At 39.9% G+C, this 19549-nt stretch overlaps 1 protein-coding gene across 1 annotated transcript in view; it reads right to left on the bottom strand.

Moving 5' to 3' along the window:
- Positions 1 to 19549, bottom strand: part of fbxl17 (F-box and leucine-rich repeat protein 17) — a 240334-nt gene that overhangs the window by 10940 nt on the left and 209845 nt on the right. The window contains exon 10 of the mRNA XM_079250767.1: positions 16000 to 16142. Within this exon, the coding sequence (XP_079106893.1) occupies positions 16000 to 16142 (143 nt within the window). The remainder of the gene's footprint in view (positions 1 to 15999; positions 16143 to 19549) is intronic.

The following is a 19549-nucleotide window of genomic DNA, read 5'->3' as shown; positions in this document are numbered from 1 at the left end:
TCTGCCACCATGTAAAAGTGTACTTTTACCACTAATACTGAGCCTGCTCTCGGTAGGCCGGACAGTAAAATGAGCCGTAAAGATGCGTCATGCAGCAGCAGTTTACAGTCTCAGCTGGAAATAAAACATAAATAAAAGAGCAATCCTGTTGGAAATTGATAATCAGCTACACAAATACAAAGATGGATATCATATTAGACTTCCCTGGTGAGAACATCTTCGGAGTACACTTAGCAATCAGAAAAAGGAAATGAAGGAAATTGGAAAGTAGTTGCAAAAGTACGGCATATGCAACATGAAAATTCACTATTGTTTATTGCTACAACAGCCTTAAAAGGAAGAAAAGTACTTGATACTGGATGGGAATTGTAAATGAATGTGCATAAAGATTATAGCATAAAGTTAACTTCCATTTGTGAAAAAAATGTAAATGCTCTTCTGGGTTTTACAAATAGGGACAAATATCGTACTTTGTCCTTGTCAAGTCTTACAACTATGTAAATGTAACAGAAGAAAACAAAAATACTATTGATATATTTCACAAAAACTAAATGAAAATGCAGAAACTGCAGAAAAATGAAGCAAACCTCATGATTTAAAAGCCGTAGAGCCATCATTAGCAGCAGTAACTTACAGTAATCATCCCGTGTTGTGGAAGTTGTGTTGTGGCCCTATCTTTTTTGCAGGACAGTTTCAGTTCATTGAGGTTTGCAGAAATATGTTAATAAACATCTTTTTTCAGATCTTGCCACAGCATTTTAGCTCAACTGGGATCTGGACTTCCACTGGAAGACTGTATTATCTTGATTACATCTGTTTTTTTTCTCAGCCATTCTGCAGCTGTTTCATTGTTGTTCTATTGCACAACCCTAAAAGCCAAACATTGGTGGTTGGACAGATGGGACCATATTTCATCAATGTTTCTAAGGTGTCCAGATCCCTGTGACTGAAACAAGCCCATATCATGACTCCACCACTACCATGCTGGAATGAAGTGTTTCTGCTGAAACAGCACTTTGTTGTCTTCAATTATAGGACGCTGTGCTAAAAAAAAAAAAAAAAAAAAAAAAAAAAGCTCTCTTTGGTGTCATCTCCTAAAAAAGAAAGAAATAAAGAATAGAATAACAACTCCAGACGTCTTGTGGTTTGTTCAGATGCAAGCTTTGAAACATAAGCCATGCTGCCATGTTCATTTTGGAATAGGCTGTTTCCATTAAAAAAGAGAAGCTCTTTGTTGGAAACATTCCTAACAAGTGACTCTTTTTCAGCCTTTTTCTAAGTGCTCTGTTATGAACTGAGCTTTTAGCCCACTAACTGAAGCCTGTATTCTCAGATAAACCTTGGACTTTCTTTGAGCTTTAACTTGGAGCGAAAAAGCTGGGACATCTATTAAGAAGAAGATCGGCAACTCTCGTAAATAATTGACACAGAACTAATTTTTCTTGCTGTTAAATGATGGACTGCAAAGTTGTTTGAAAATGGCCTTGTAGTCTTTTGCTGACAGGTAGTGATAATTGCTTTTGGACGCTCATTACTGATAGCTTTCTTCCCCTTGTCTCGTCTTAACACACAGAGTACCTGAATGCTGCAGACCAGCAAACTGCCAGGTACTCAAACCTGCTGATAATCAATTATTGAAGCGCATTTGATCAGCAGCACCTGACAGCTACGGACCCTCTTTATTTCTGTAAACGCGATAAGACTATGGTTTGTCACGCACTGCTTTGTCAATTTGTAATATGTCAAGAAAAATAATGACACCGTGGAAAAGGTGATTTTGTTATTGTTGTTGTATTTATAGGACCTACAAAGCAGTAAACACATAATGGTTTTCATTGTGTCCTAATACATAAAACCTCAAAATGGAAGTATTCATTAGATTAAACTTTGGTTTGGAGAATAAATTTTGTGTTTCTTCGTTTTTGCCATCCAATGTTACCGGCCATAAAAAGAGACATATAACCCTCTCCTCAAGTCTACTCCCATACAGATGGTCAACCAGTAAATACATTGAGGGTAAATATTTAAAAAGCCTGTTTAGGTAGCAGAGGAATGCAGTGAATCAGGTCTTAGTAAAGCACAACTTAAACAAGTCTGGATTTAAACAGGTCAGATTTATTGCTTTCTTTAAACTGCTCAAAGGAAAAGCCCCGGTTGTAAAGTTGTTAAATGAGCAACTGCAAACCTTGAGAGATAGTTCCTCCTCTTTGATAGAGGGGTAATGACAAAGAGAGGATAGGAAAAAGCACAAAGACACAACAGGTTCTCACAACTTTATCAACAGCACGCAATATTTCTACACGAACTATCAATGTATTGGCTTGCAAGCTTGAGGAATGCAATGCCTTTTACCACAGAAAGCCAGAGCTCAATCATTTTGATTTTGTTCTCAGAAAGCAAACCGGTCCTTCCAGAACCTGTGGTACATGGCTCCAAATGTGCTTTTAAACACCAGACCAGGCACTGTTTGCGACATTTAAGGTCTGGTCCCCCTCATCCCTGCACAATATCAGTAAGAAGCAGAACTGAAAAGCAAGGTGTCAGTACATCCACTCACACATGCACACAAAGAGGAATGGGGGCTCAACTGAACAGGGTCAGAGAGAGAGGTTCTGGAGGCCAGGTTTGTAAACCCTACACTCCATCACGCATGACAAAGGTAACTAGAGGAATGTGTGCGAGGCTCAGCCAAATGCCTCTTTCTGCGCCTGCTTTCTTATCTCTGCAGACTGCAGGAAAACACACCATAATTCAAGAGGATTTACACAATTTAAGTCTCCAAGAAGGAAAGGTTGGAAAACGCTATCACAGTCAAATCTATTAAGGAAAACTCAAAGAAACTGAGAGTTTAAAAAAAAAAAAAAAAAACCTAAATAGTTTTATAAAACAAAAGGTTTAGAGGGTGAAAACTGCATTAATTATCAGGAAAAAAACAGAACAATGTTGCCTGATTAAGTTTGCAAGACTATTTTGTCTTTTTGCAGATCTGATGCAATCCAGCTAAATTAATATGTTACGCTTCAATATAAGTGCTTATCCCTGGTTATAAAGACCAAAGCACTGATAAGGTTTTAAGTTTTCCAAACTTAAAGTCAGTGTCAGGATTCCACTAACTGGGATCGGTGTGGAATCCCATTATATAGCTGAAAAGTCCTTCATCTGTGTGTCAACATGTCTGTAAGTTTTGACCAGTTACTTTATCATTAACACAACAGAAAAACACAGTAAGACAATGAAGGAACTAAAAGGACTCTGGCTGGCTGAATTTTGGATTCATCCTATTTAAATAATACCTGTTTCTGTTGGCAGGCATATTTGCCATGTTTCTTTTGACTTTATTCATTCCTTCATTCATTTTCCTAACCGCTTAATCCAATTCAGGGTCGCGGGGAAGCTGGAGCCAATCCCAGCAGTCTTTGGGCGAAAGGCAAGGTACACCCTGGATAGCTCGCCAGTCCATCGCAGTCTTTTGACTTTATGTATCTTGAATTCAAGAGAATTTTCCATGTGTTCATTTTGGATTTGATGGATTGGATTTAAGATGGAAAATCAGCCCCTTACTTCATAAAGTTCACTTTTAGAAGGCTTGGTTGATAATTGCACTTTTTAGGTTAAACACTGTAAAAACTGGTAAGAAAAATATCTATACTATACATACACAGAAGTAGCACAAAAAAAACTGGATGAATGATGCTAGGATGAAAAACGGAGGCAGGAAATATAGAGACCTGGTTTAAACAGAGACCACCTCAATAATCCCTAAATTACCCCTTTTTTATGGCATATCAAAGTGAAGAAGGTGGCATACCAACGTCCAAGAATGTCTTTTCAAACAACATGCCAGCTCTGCAGATTCAAAGACCTGACAACAGCATCAGTATTCAGTGTGAGGGGCTCCTCAGCGAGCTCTAACTTCAGCAAACATCAGAGTTGATGTTTGCTGTGCAGCTCTGACTTGAGGTGATGCATGAAGCTAGGAATACTTTGTCTGACTCATGTCAGTGCTGAAGAACATCACAGCGTCAACAGGACACAAAAACCTCACCCGACTGGATGGCAGCAGGCGGGTCAGGTCAGGCTTAGCAGTGTCTCTGCGGCTGCACCAGATGGGAACCAGTCAGCCGTTTATGAGGACACGACTCGGCCTGGATAAGCTAAAGGCTTCACTGACACATGCATGATGTATGCTAAGTTTTTGTTCTCTGATCTTCGCATCTATTACCTTGTTTGTTTATCTCACCCAAAGTGGATGTGATGTGTCTGTTTACTCTTAAGTTTTCCAACAGAAAAGTTGTGAGATCTGTTTAGTTCAAGGGCAATGCAGCCTCTCTTGTAAAGGAACAAAGCACTGCTATCGAGAGTCAAGCAGATGCAGCCACTTAGAAATGCTTTTCCGACAGTGGGTGAGTTGTTAAAGCCAACAACCTGACAAACAATCAGTTTGGGTGATGTGATTTGATCATATTTTAAGAATGTAATCATAAAAGTGTTGATATAGTTAGTATTCTTGCTAAACTGTCAGCATGTCAGCAAACAGTCCAATGCAAGCGCTGTCTTTTAAACGCCACTCGTGACACAAATCAGCCGGCGGTGCACTCAAATGCACACATTGATTCATATAAATACAATACAAAACAAGAAGGCGCAACACTTTCCCCTCGACCAGGTTGTGTGAGAGGGAGAGTTCATGTTCTTACCCAAGGGATTAAGTGCGGCGAGATATATTGCTGTCAGTGGAAAAACTGTAATATTTCCTGTTGACCTGTTGGACACAGAGTAAACCAAGACTGCTTCTTGTCTTTATATGGCAAGAAGCACAAGGTAGTTACATGGGAACACACTGTGCAAACAAACACACACACACACACACACACACACACACACACACACACACACACACACACACACACACACACACACACACACACAAGTATCCCCACAGAAACTGTCAGAACAAACTCCAAACCAGTTTGCAGGACAACAAATACAAGCAGTCTTCTAGATAAGCATATTAGAGCTACTGAATGTGATGCTTTTTTCTGTGTGTAACTCAATAATTCTTCAGAATAAAGTAAAAAAAAAAAGAAGAAAAGTTTGACTGTTTCTTTGAAGATTTACAATGAGTTTGTGACTGTTTAAAGCGAGGAGATGTGAATAGGATCAGAGAGGCGGTCAAAGTAAAAAACAAAGTGGCGCTGTAATGGATACCACCACCTGGAGAGCAATTATGTTGAATTATGGATAATTATTCTCTAGTTGTGAACTAAATTCAGATGAGCTTTGCATTAAGTTAAAGTCCTTCTGTGTTAAAGACAAGCAAAGAAAAAAAAAAGTATGTACACAAATTTATTTAAAAATACAAATCGGTCGCTTTGTCGACAACAATTTAGCTTTTGGATTAAAAAGTTCTTATAAACTACAACCTGAGCTGCCACAGATTACAGGAAAGCTGTCGCTGGCCACACTTCAGCTGTAAAGAAAATCTTATTCAATGCTTTTACATTTATTGGCTACTCTGGGGAATAAAAAGGGGGAAAAAAATTACAAGCTCATCGGACCAAAGCATATCAGGACTGGCAAGCCTGAGCATCCAGGCCAAACCGTTCAACTAGAACTCCATGAGATTATGTTGACCTCAGTTGTGGTGAGCAAACAGCATTGGATACCATGGAGGAAAAAAAGGGGGAAGGTAGACAAGGGAGCCACTTAAATGAACAAATTGAATGAACATGATGCGAGTAGCATCCAAATTTTAAACAACCTTGGCCGTCCTCCATTAAAGGGGCAAAGAGAATGAGAGACAAAGACCCAAAAAAGGAGAAAAAGGGCATTAAAATAGCAAGAGAGGTTAACAAATGCACGAGTGTGCACGAGAACCAGGTGAGATCAGGTCTGTGTGGGTATGTCTGGGGGATTTTTTTTTCTTTTTTTTGAAGGGCAATTCTGAGATTCCCTTCAAATACTCAGTGAACTCTGTCGGTGTCTGACTTTATTTCAGCCCCTCTCCTTCACTGTCCCTTGCTGCTGCCCTTTAGAAACGAGATGAAGGGATGATCAGGAGGTGGCTTCAGTTAAGACCGCCAATCAATACGGCTCCTCTGTGTGGGATGAGGCTCTGAGATTACACTGAAAATCACAAATGGCAAATGACTCTTTCAAACTACTTTCATGACTTTGAAAATTGGAACCTAACAAAAGCATTGGCACGTCTTCGGCTCCCTTTCTTACACTTTGGTTTCGCGCATGCGGCTACTTTCTCCATGTTTCCCTTCACCTCACAAGCCTCTAAACCGAGGATACCTGCTGATAACTGTGACAACAATCAGCAAACAAAGTTTCGCTGAGCTCTAAAACTCACATTTCCTAAACGAGAGTTAAAATGCCTCCTAACTCTTCGCCATACTTCATCATGGTTTTCCTCTCTCCAAACCACCAAGCCCTAAACAATTAGACCCTTGTTTATATCTCTAAATTGGTGTGCCAGGTCTATCCATTTGTATTCCCTGGCACCGCTGGAACGTCCATATTGATTGGGATGTCTGTTCTTTTAACAAGGTCTGTCTGGTTATTCCATTTAGGAGCGTAGCTGTCCTCATTCCTGTTCCCCAAACCCAACCCTACCTCGCATCATGTAATGGGGAGTCCGCTTGAAATATGCTTACACAAAACACTTTTTAAGGGCAATTTAAAAAAGAAAAAGCAAGCAGGAACCATTATTTCATTCCATTTAATTTCACTCTTATGTACTCTTGCTTTCTGACATTTGCTCACAAGGCAAACCCTTGCTTTCTTTTCCATTCTCCTCCCTGATGTCATCATTCCTACGACATCTCTTACTTTCTCCCCCAGCTGTCCCCAAAGAGGCCAGTAGCAGTCAGTGTCATAATTTTCCCAGTCTCGCTTCATGCTGGCTGTGTGAGTTTGCGTCTCTCTTTTTCACAACCTGGACTGCCCATTTGTTTTCACTCTAATGAAGTAGTGGAAAAGTAGTTGGGGAAGACAAAAAGGGAAGGATTGGTTAGAGGAGAGGAAGGGGAAAAATAGTTAGGGGGAAGGAAAATGATTGGGGGACGACGACAAAGGAGAAGAGAAACAGAAACAAAGAGGATGATGGAGGGGGGGTTGGGGGGGGGGGGGGGGTCCTGAACAAGCTGTGAAAACGTTTAAAGAAAACATTCCACTGAGGCTGAAGAAGACCGAAATCCCCTAAGTGATACATCAGCAGAGAATGAAGGCTCTAAACGTTCGCGGACCAGCCAGGAGGACCCATTATAGAAAACAGCAGCTTAACAATTACAGTACAGGAGACGTATGAAAACAGTGTCCAGATAAGGAGCGCAATAAGTCACAGCAAAGTGTGAGGCACAACCACACGTCTCTCCACAAAATCAGCAAAGCTTAGTTCTTGTATGCCTGCCTCTGCCTGGAAACTTGTTATGGCTAGCCAACGTTACTGTATTTGCATTTGGAGAGCTGGGAATGTTAAAGCATGCCTGTGTCTCTTTGTCCACCCTGTCCAACGAACAGAAGGTTGTTAATGCATCGCTATAATTTCTTTTGAAAACTAGTCTCCTATGCCAGGGCCCCCAAATTCCTCTGCTCAAAAGCACAGCCTGGATTAATATATGATGTTCCACAGTGTTTGTGGAAGTGAGGAAAGATGTATTCCTCCCACAGAGAAAACCTAACATTTAACAGCAGACTCTCTGGCAAGCGAGGCTCCTCTAAGACACATGCGCTGACATACTGTACGCTGCAGAAAAGATCTGCTTTTCAGAAGAAGAGGGCATTTTCCCCTCACTTCAAAAGACTGGCACAGCAGCGACTTAAAGAGGAATGAATGAATTGATTTGATTATTTTTTGGGGGCGAGTCTGGATCAATCACATTCTTTCCTCTCATCAGAACAGGGTCGTTTGGCCCCCAAGGGCCGAGGGGCGTAATCATTTGAGGCAAGCCGAGCACGCCATTTGCCCAAGCCTGAGGGCTCTGATTTCAATACTCCATTATAAGCAGTGTTAACAGAAAATAACACAAATTCCTTCCAGAGAACACACACTCTTACACACAGACACATTGGATTTGAGAATGTATAAACACGCTGAGACACAAAGGAAATCCTTCAGACATGTAAAGAATGGGGATGTGAATGAATACATTTCTGTTTAATACGACTATACAGTTCAGCTAATGTGAACATATTCTCACAGACATGAATTTCACTCACGTGTACTCTTTGTATAAAATAAGCAAAAAAAAAAAAAAAAAGAAGAAAAAAAAAAGTTCATATCAGTTAAAATAGCTGCAGACACAATATTCGGCCTGCCTGGCTTTAAGCTGTGTACAGTACGGAAGCACATTTGTGTAAACTGTGACGGAGGAAATCGATCCTTCACACCGCCCCACATGAGCAGAGCCAGCTGGATCCTGTTAACAGTTCTTAAATGAATTCTACACTTTCCGAGTCTTGTGACATTCAGAGGGAGACTGTTACATTAAAATTCTCGGCGTTTTGACAATTCCAAACAAATTTACACAGTTCGGGCTGCGCTGCCGAGGCGCAGAGCCGACGGCTTTGTCGGCAGCATGTGTCAAGGTTATCACAAGACTGTATTTGTCTGAGAATGACAACCAAACTCAATCCGACTGTGTGGAAGCTTGTTGAAGGGGAGGGAGAGTGATGAAAGGAGACATATGGAGAAACAAGAAGAGTGAAACCTATTTATTTTAAAATGCCAAATGTAGATTGTGAAAGTTACATGGATATCTGGAATTCAGCTGGTGATGAGGACGAAGTCAGTTTGTCACGTCTAATGTTCGCTTTCCCCCCCCCCCACCCCCCTTCACAAGCATTTGCATGTTATTTGTACCAAAATCCCACAATGTACACATCCTGAACAAAAACCAAGCAAAGTCCTTAAAAGGAAAATATTAACTTTTAGATATTTGCAATATGTCCACAACACTGTCAACACATCTCTCAATAGAGATCTCCAACAGAACATCCTGTGCAAGTGTATATAACAATTTATTTTTCAAATGCAAACATCCATGGTAGGTATGTAGAGCCAAATGATTTCAGGATGGAGTCAGTGGCAATGAGCGACAGTATGTTGGCCGAGACAGTAGTTGGTTGATGTGTAAATATTGAGATTGTTCCTCAAGTGCATAAATCTCAGTACTCAGGCAAATAACATTTAGCTGATGGTTAAGTATCAGGATAACAGTGTTGGACAGATTCATATCTATTATGCACAGAGGTATGAAAACATCTTCCAAATCTAACTGAAAATACATTCTTCAGTAACTTGGTTTTTCTTGGAATCCGCTCATGGTCGGGGCTCGTGTTTTTATTATACGTCATTTTCATTACAGTTCTCGGACAGTTTATGAGCACAGATGATGCATGTACTTCACTGAAGAAGTGCTGCTGACCCTTCATGCTGGTCGTTAACCCTTTTCACTATACTTCTGCTCAAGGAAAGATCCTTGAATACAGGATCTAAATTAATAAATAATTGTTTATCTCATGAAGGAAAATAATCTATACATTAGTGGCAAAAGCATACAAACATAGACGAGTGGCAACTGATCTGAATGGAAGTGTATTGTGTCGTAAACATATCAGCTTTGAGGATCTCAGCCAGAGTTGTGATGTCACTTTCTAAAAAACTGTGAGACAGTTGATTTTTCTTAAACACCGTCTTTTTGACTTATATTTGTAACCAAAAAAATTCCTTCTGAATTGAATATATTTAGACTGTGATGAAAGTCAATAATCCATGACTAAATTTATGACAAGTCTTCTGTCATCACTAAAAGTTATGATTTGTTATCATAGAAAAGTGTGTCAACCACAATAAAAAACGTCCTCTCCTGTTGTTTACCTCTTCCAACGTTTGCAGAATAGCATGTGCTCTTACATATGGACACTATCAACGTCTTGAATAAAGGCAAAAGGTTTTGGATTCCCACTCACATCCATGCATTCATCCCCTGGAAAGAAAATCAGCCTGTGATAAACTGTGCCATCGAACAAACACACAGATTTTAGTTTTTGCCCACACTATCACATAAAAAACAAAGTTATTACCTCCAGAAAGGAGGAGGAGGTTATGCTGTTCCCGTATTTGTCTGTCTGTTTGTTAGCAACTTTACACAAAAACCACAAGATGGATTTTCATGATTTTTTTTTTCTTTGAGAATGGGTTTTATCGGAATTGGACTCAATGAAATCTTGAGAGTAATTCGAAAAACCATCTGGATCCTGGAATTTTTTTAAGGATTCCTTTTCATTGCAGGAAAAGGTAATCTTCAGTTTACGTGCATATAACTCAACAATAAATTATCAGGATGCTTAACCAGAAATATACAGGAGAATTTCCCAACAAAAACAGGTCTGGATGCCAGCAAAATTCTAGATACTGCAATTCAGAACAGGAAAATATAGGGACACTTTGGAATTTCCATCACTGCAAAAGAACAAATAAAGATATGACCATGCAACAAACACATCAATATAGCCAAGACACTGGATTCTCTATCAACGTATCTGGGAATCTAGTATCCATATAACATGAACGTAGGAAAAGAACCTAGGGTGGAAATGAGCTGCTTGGCAGAAGTCTGCATCCTCTAAGTGTTTTTTTTTTATTATTATTTTGTTTCTTATTTAGGGGGGAAGTCACAAAAACCAACAAATGTTACTTTGGGATTTGTGACTCAAAAAGTGATCTGGGAAGGGCTCAGAGTAGAGCCTCTGCTCCTCCACATCGAGAGGAGGCAGATTATGTGACTTGGAAATCTGGTTAAAATGCCTCCTGGTGGTTTCCCTGATGAGGTGTTCTGGGTACATCCCACTGGGAGAAAACCCCAGGGAAGACCTGAGACACCACAAAGGTATCACATCTCTTGGCTGACCTAGGAAACAACATGATCCCCCTAGGGAGAGCTGGAAGAAGAGAACAGAGAAAAGGAAGTGTAGGCTTCCCTTCTTAGTGTACTCCTCCTGCCAACAAACCCCAAGTATGAAAACATGGATTTTATTACTTGAATTTTAGCAATCCACACTGAAGTAAGGAGCACAAATAAGTAGAAATATTCTGCAAACAGATGCAACCAGAATAAGCTTTTTTTTTTTTTTTTTTACTTGACATAAGAAACTGCATTTGGAAAGAGGAAAGCACCGCATTCCATTACAAAATTTTATCTTATCTTTGTCTGATTGGTTTAATCGAGTTGTTTTTATCTACAATTAGGACTTACGTGATCAATCTGATCATATTTTAGGTGGTATTTCTGCATAAATAGGGACCTTTCTATCGTCATCATAGACAGCAGCCATTCCTTATGTCTAATATTAAACAATGAGGAAATAAATAAAATGAGTCATGCGGAAAGTAAATTCAAATGGATTTGTCAACATAAAGATGTGACATGTGGCTGAGAGAAACTTAAATTAAAGTAATTTGCACAAGACTTTCATTATGCTTGAACCCTGTAGGATTGAGCGATCCCCCTCAACTTCTGTGTTTTGCCAGAACTGCATTAAGTGCAGAGATTAGATTAGTTTGCCCTGAGATTGAATTGGACATGCCTTCAGATTTAACTGCTGTGATACACAAACAGAGCATGCTTCAACACTGCCAGAGGCTGAAATGTCAAATGAAGGCAGAAAATATCCTGACCAAAGCATGAGGCCTGCCTGTATTAAGGCAAATTTGTCAAATACTTAAAATATCAACCGATTGATTTAATGAAAACACTATGCTAACATGTTTTTTTTTTTTTTTTTTTTTTTTTTTAAATGGTGACCTAAAACTACCTTACACACAGCAGTTAAAGCCCAAAACTAGTGGAAATTTGACATTATATGTATATTAGGGCTGGGTTTTATATATATACATATATACATATATATATATATATATATATATATATATATATATATATATATATATATACATATATATATATATATATATATATATATATATACATATATACATATATATACATATATATATATATATATATATACATATATACATATATATATATATATATATATATATACATATATACATATATATATATATATAAATAATTAATTACAGGCTTTACAATTATCTAATCTTGATTAATCACATTTTAATTGCATAACAATATTTGCCCCAGAAAGCAACTTTTTTTTAATCAATTATAGTGATTAAATTATAAATTTAGATAACAGACACAGACATGTATGTGGTAAATGCATTTAATTGCATTTCAATTCAAAACAGTAAGAAAGAAACATGAAATGAATGATCCCAAAAATGAATAGACCTAAGTTAACGTGCTATTTTAGATACTTTAACTAAGAGCTCCGGCTGTTCTTTAATAGAATGTCTACAACATGTTCCAGTTCCTTTAACTTTTTATCCAAAAAAGGTCTTTATAGACCTTAATATCTCACTGTAAGGATCAGCAAATGGCAACGTTTTGCTTTTTTAGTCCTGTCATGGAGCAGGGGTGATCATCTTCTGCTCTGACTGCAGCTTGAAACTGGATGCTGCATGAGGACCGAGACTCTTGTGTGTTCTTTTGGATGGGGGAAAGTTTTTTTTTTTTTGTTTCACTTTCACGTTACTCAGCAAAAGTCTCCAATTTCACCAGAAAATTGGATTGCAGAGGCAACTGCCTGAGCAGGGAAGCCCTGTCCCCAGCCACGTTTGCCAGCTTGTCCTGGGTCATCCCCAGGGTCTCCTCCCAGAGGGATGTGCCTGGAACATCTCATCAGAGAGGCATCCAGGAGGCATCCTAACCAGATGCCCAAGCCCATCTGGTTCCTCTCAGTGTGGAAGAACAGCAACTTTACTCTGAGCCCCCTCCAGATGACCGAGCTTTTCGTTGTCCCTCTAAGGGAAAGCCCGGCCACCCTGCAGAGATAACTCCTTTCAACCACAAGCTCTCATGGGGGCACGCAGAGTCTGCATTACTGCAGACACCACTTGTCGATCCCCGTCCCTCACTTGTGATCAAGGTAACAAGATCCTTTAACTCCTCCACTTGGAGCAGGACCTTAATCTGGACTAGGAGAGAACATTCCACCCTTTTCCAGCTGAGGACCATGATCTCGGATTGGAAGAGCTGATTCTCATTCCCACCGTTTAACACTCAGCTGCAAATTGTTCCAGCAAGAGCTGGAGATCGCGACCCGATGAAGCCAACAGAAGCACATTGTCTGCAAAGAGCAGAGACTCAATCCTGAGGCCAGCAAACCAGATCCCCTCAACACCTCAGTTGCGCCTAGTAATTCTGTCCATAAAACTTATGAACAGAATCTGTGATAAAGGGCAGCTTTGGCAGAGTCCAAACCTTACTGGACATGTATCCGACTTACTGGTGGCAATAAGGCCCAAGCTCTGGCACCGGTCATACAGGGACTGGGCAGCTTGTACAAGGTAGTCCAGTACTCCATAATGAATATTATTCATTCATTATCCGAACCGCTTAATCCAATGAAGGGTCATGGGGAAGCTGGAGCCTATCCCAGCAGTCTTTGGGCGAAAGGCAAAATACACCCTGGACAGCTCGCCAGTCCATCCACACAGAGATAAACAACCACTCACGCCTAGGGGCAATTTAGAGTAACCAATTAACCTAACATGAATGTCTTTGGATGGTGGGAGGAAGGCGGAGTACCCGGAGAGAACCCAAGCATACATGGGGAGAACATGCAAACTCCACACAGAAAGGCCACTGCCCAAACCTTGCCCCAGCCAAGGATCGAACCAGTGACCCATAATGTATATTACATATATTATAAATGTAATTTTTACCTTCATAAATTTTTTGCTTGCTTTTTTAAAATGTAGAAATCTCCTGACATCCTCAAGGAAAGATAATGAGTAAGGCAGCAGTACAGCAAAAGTCTGAATCTGTAGATTTGCAGGTAAAATGTCACAAACTCAGGTCAGACCAAGCCAAAATGACCGTAATGCAGAGTTTTAACAGCTCCTCACTGAAAGTGATTTTGAAAAACAGCCACTAACTATATAAATCTAAAACAAATTCAGATTAAATGTCAGATAATAAAACACTGGCACTGTTTTACGCGAGGCGATTGATGAATTAGGAGACTGCAGTTCCTCATGTATGACTCTGCCTCCAGCCCTTTTACCTCTTCAACTGGCTCCACAGCTCTCATTTTTGCTTTGACCCTGAGTAATAACAACACATTTCTTTTTATTTGTTTCCCTTGGAGCAAACTTTGTATTACTCCCATTCGTTCTCTCGCCCTTCCTGAAATCTAACCACATGTAGTATCATTCATTTTTTTCACCAAACATAATTAAGAGTAAAGAAACACACACACAAAAAGCAGTTGCTAAGGGCTGATTTTCACCCCACAGAGACCAGACCAGTCTTAACAAGAACTCCAGGTTCATCCACAGTGCCCAACAGATTTTCAGTTTGGTAAATATCTAAGAGCATAAGGATAGCAAGTATTTAGTCTTTCCATTCTTTAATAATTGCTCTTACATCTAAAATAGAGAGATAGGTTGTAGGTCACTCAAGTTTTATTAGCTTGGCTGTAGCAATCGATTGTTGGGTCACCCAGTCAGTGAGGTAGTGGTGAACTAAATTAAAATGGGATCCAAGTGATCACCTGCTATGTAATGCAGTTACTCTTTACTACTTATAGATAAATATGATAGATACACATTCATGTCTGCTGTAATGTGAACCGAGTACATGGCTCCATTTCTGAGACCTAACAAATGGGGGTCACTGTCAAATCCTCATATTTTAATTTTATTACGGTCTAAATAGATAAATATGATACACTGATGCTCTTGTCGCACTTAACGATCTCAGAGTATTCATTTTTATCAGAGAAATCCATAGGGTCAACCTCGAGGCCATGCCATGTGGATATCACTGATTTTATAATGAAGGAATAAAAATGATGAGTTTCCAACCTGCTGAAAATCCCCCACTATAAGTCAAAATCTCCTCCCTCTTTTTATCTTCGGCCAACTTTTCCAATCATTACTTAAATAACGGGCGATTTTGAATTTGTTCAACCCGAGACCAAAATGTTAGATTTTTCCATTAAATGTAGTGTTAGACAGACTATAAATAAGCCTGCCAGCTCAGTGATTATACGCCATGTGTGGTGCATTCGGCCACAGTGGGATGAACAAAATCAGTGTGGACTAAAGTGTTTAGGTCAAGCCAGCTGCTCTCCTTTCCCTTCTTGTCTGCCCTCATCCCACTCATGTCAGACTGCATGATCCCACTCTAAGTGGATGCATCTGTGTGTGTGGCAGAAGCTTCGGTGAACCAACTGGAGAGGTGGGTGGAGTTGTTACCATGGCAGCACAACTACATGTGTTCCCATCAGCTTGGCAATTGGACGGGTAAGAGGCCAGATGAGAGTGTAAAGGGTGACTTTGAAAAGATTGTCACTCACACCCGAAGGCATCTCAAAGTCAGTCTGAGAGGGGTTCATGATGTCACTTTACAACTGTTATCACCAAGTCAGTGGACTCAAACATGTACACCTCAGACATACTGGGCACAGGCAGTAGAATATCCTCCAGACATTATTACACTATTACTAAGAGTTCATGTATGGAAATTCAAAGATATATATTTTGGAAAAAATATGCATCCTCACCTAAAAGGTACATAGCAAGTTTAAATGTCCTGAATATGGCACATGCTTCTGGGTATATTGGCTAATATGGGTTTAGTTGCTGTTTTTCATGCAGTATTACTGCTCAAACTAAGGTTTGCAATCACACATATCCACAGACATGCATGCACGCATTTTAAACACATTCAAAGCACTAAGTTTTTTACTCTTATTATACATATATACTGTAAATAGCTGCCGCAATTCCCATTCAAGATCTGAAGTCTCCAGCGCTGTGCTCCATATAAAGACACTCATATGCTTATTTTAAGTTAAGTGCCACACAAGCAGACATTATAGGTTGAGCCTTGTTACCTTGTCGCATCTCATGAGTCCAAGGTAGCGGAGGGATTTGCTGCTCTGAGCAATCTGTGTGGCTCCATGGTCTGTGATGTCTTTACACCAGCCGGCATCCACGGTCTCTATGGTACTGCTGTACTGGCCTATGGCTATCAAAGCTGTGGACAGGAAAACAGAGAGTGGGGAAGGGGGGGAGAAAAGCAGAAAAGGTGTTAGTCTGACAACCTTTCTCATGCAAATGTAGCAACATCGTTCTCCCACAGAGATGCATGGAAATTTGAGATGAAACCAGGGCAACTCTTCTGGCCAGCTGCGAGACATAATTCCGATGTTTACACAACACCTTTTATTTTAAAAAAAACACACACACAGGTGTAAGCTGAAAAAAAAAAAATCTCGCATACACCCATGCCCACTCAGAGGGCTGCAGGATTTATCCATCAATGCGTTGGCATGACTCACAGCACTGAAAGGCAATGACACCGTGCCAGAGTGAAGTGTGACTCTGTGCCAGTGTATGATTTAATTTCGCTTGTGTGTTTGAGTGTGTTTACTCCTGCCAGGGCAGAAACAAATTGCCAGGGTGAAGTGTATGCACCAAAAACAAATATCTGTCAATGTCTGGGAGACTTGTTAAACCCCAAAGCATGTGTGCATACATAGCTCCACTCACACAAGCACACACACACACACACACACACACACACACACACACACACACACACACACACACACACACACACACACACTCTGTGGCATACCTCACACAATGATGTTAAAGCCTTAATAGAATGAAAAATGCCAAATGTGCGCCCAACAAACACAGACAGATGAAATCTTCTGTAATCTAGCTCAAAGAATATGCATCAACACAGACAGACACACAACGATCTTCCTCTTCCATCTTTGACCCGTCGATTGTTACGCAGATGGCAAAGACCTGTGCTCCACCACTCGATTGATAGCGCTGCTCAATGATCGATTGGAAGGCCTGGGCTTTGTTCTCTGCTCTCACAAACTATCGCTAATGAGAACAGGAAGGCAGTGGAAGGAATGAAGAATGAAAGGAAGATGAAAGGAGGAGGGTAAAGACAGAGAGGGCCTTTGACAGGACCTTCAAATAGCTACTTAGCCCTGATGTTGTTTTTCCATTCAGAGAAATCCCTTCTGCTTCAACCTCCTTTTTATATACAAGCTTGAGACATCTCTGCTTCAATAAGGAAAGAAAAATGTTCTTCTCACTTTTATGACCTGCTCTCCACAGATTAAAGCATTAAATAACATGTGGTCAGCATGTCACAGATATTGTTGCACACTGGATATGAGTAGCCGGCCAAGACTTGTGTGTGTATACAGTACATATGAGTGTGTTTGTAGTGTTGGAGTTTGTTCCCACAGGAAGAGGGAAATGGATGATCCTATGGCATTTTCCTCCATGTATTTAACATCTTTCCTGCTGTGTAATGTGAAGTACGCTCAACACACACAGATTCTGAACTTGCATACAATATTTAACATGGTAATATATAGCGCCAGCCACTTGAAGTGCACCACATGTGGTTCCTTTTGTGCTCCATCATGGCATGCATAATGGCACATTATAGCTAACCAGGCAGTAACATAGCTTTGAAACTACGGTATGTTTCATGTAAAATGGCACCGTGGGGAAGGGGCTTCAGTCAGCCAGATGTGTGGAAAGAACATAAGGTAGCCATGCTTTTTTTTTTTTTTTTTTATGAATAGTAAAACAGTAAAGTACGCCAAATCTCGAGACACTTATTTGGCTGTGGGCTTCAGTGTGCGAAAGGCTGGAGGTATGTCAAGTGAGTGAAGTGTTTTGCATCCTTTTCCCCTTATCGTGTTGAATCACAAGATTTAGAATTTGATTACCTGAGCTCGGGCCTTTCATCTGAAGTAGAGACAGCAGATACACTAAGGAGGCTTCTGAGAAATGGGAAGATCAAAAAAAAAAGAAGAGCTTCATATCTCAACAAATCAAAGAGAGCTCTTTTCTTCTGCTCTGTTGCTGATCCCACATTGTTGCTTCCTCCCCTTCCTTCCAGCTCTATATGTCCAACTTGACAAAGTGGACGTATAGAAGCAGACAGGTGTCTACCATTGCGAAAGGAAAAAAAAGTGCAAGTGAATGCAGTCTTGATTTATTTTGGTAATTTCTGTGCTCCTCTCACCTAAGTGCATCTGTCTAGGCTGAATTTCAAATCTAAATGTAGACAGGCCCCAGACTTTTCTATATTAAAGAAATACATGGCAGTTTAAGCCAGGAGGAAGGAGAAAGAGAGCAGCAGATAGTGCTAAGTGCTATCTTGTTAAGCTCTAAAGTTGGCAAATTGAAGAGTCAGATAACACCTGATACCAAGCCAAGTGTTTGGCCTTTTTGGACTTTTGGTGTTCCATCAACAATTTCAGGTGCTTGTCATTACTGTCACATATCCCCATTTGTGCTCTGTTTTTCTGTCTTTTCCTTTGATCTGGAAGACACTGTACATTTTAGCAGTTTCTACAAGTAGAAAATCATTTCCAGTGAAAGATTTTCAGTACAGTTTAAAATTGCTGTTTATGTTCTTAGAGATGGGGAGCTCAGTTGGGGCTCAGTGTTTTTGTTTGATACATCAGCAGAGATGCAGAAAGAATTTGTAAATAAAGAAACGTCAAAAGTGATTTTTGGCAAAAAGACTATAAACTTGGCACAAAAGGTAAGGTGTAAGTAATGTATGTTTGGTCAGTTATTCTGACCCCTTCTTAATACCAACTGGTGTATTATACATCATTGGAAAAACTGATTAGTTGCCATTACAACAAGGCATAACATGTAAGGGGTGCGCATCTGTGGACTGATGAAACAGTGTGGGTAACACCCCCTAAAATATGAAAAAATCCCCTTCAATGTTCTCTAGTTAGTGTGTATAGTATTACTCTACTGATAAAATTGTGAATATATCACAAAAGTATTATCACAGAGTATGCAGCTTCTTAAATTCTGGGACATAAATTTGATTAATCTAAGCAGAAAAACTTGGATAAGTTTCCTCTTCCAAATTGTGACCGTACTGCTACACTATTGGATGAGCAAACTTCACATTTAGTTAGCTTTGTATTGCCTTCTAGTTCTTTGCAGCTTTTCTACTGCCTTTGCCTTTCACTGCTGACTCCAGAGCAAAACAGAAGTTGACAACTTCTTTAAATGCATTTAATTTCAGATAAAATTTCTTATTTGATAATCTGTCACGTTAGGTGAATGTAATAAACACTATAGATTTATCCTTCAGATAACAGTGTGTGTATTGAACACAAACTGAATTCCTCCCTGTTCAATTTTCAAAGTTTTATCAACAGCTATGAAAACAGAGCACGTATACATAATTCACTTGTACTTTTTAGCCAGCTTGGCTTTTAGTCATTTGTAGACGCTAACTAGCTAACTAGCTTACTTTTTGCCCTCCTGCTCACAGTGTACAGGTCAGTCGGCCAGCCACCCTCCAGAGCCACAATGAGCGTAAACCCCAGGCACACTGTGAAAGTCTTTGGCCTCAAAAAAAACCAACTC

This window comes from Telmatherina bonti (assembly GCF_933228915.1).
Source record: "Telmatherina bonti genome assembly, chromosome: 13".
In the NCBI taxonomy this organism is placed as follows: Eukaryota; Metazoa; Chordata; class Actinopteri; order Atheriniformes; family Telmatherinidae; genus Telmatherina; species Telmatherina bonti.
Note: the sequence above shows the minus strand (reverse complement) of the source record. Positions and strands in the feature narration are given on the sequence as shown.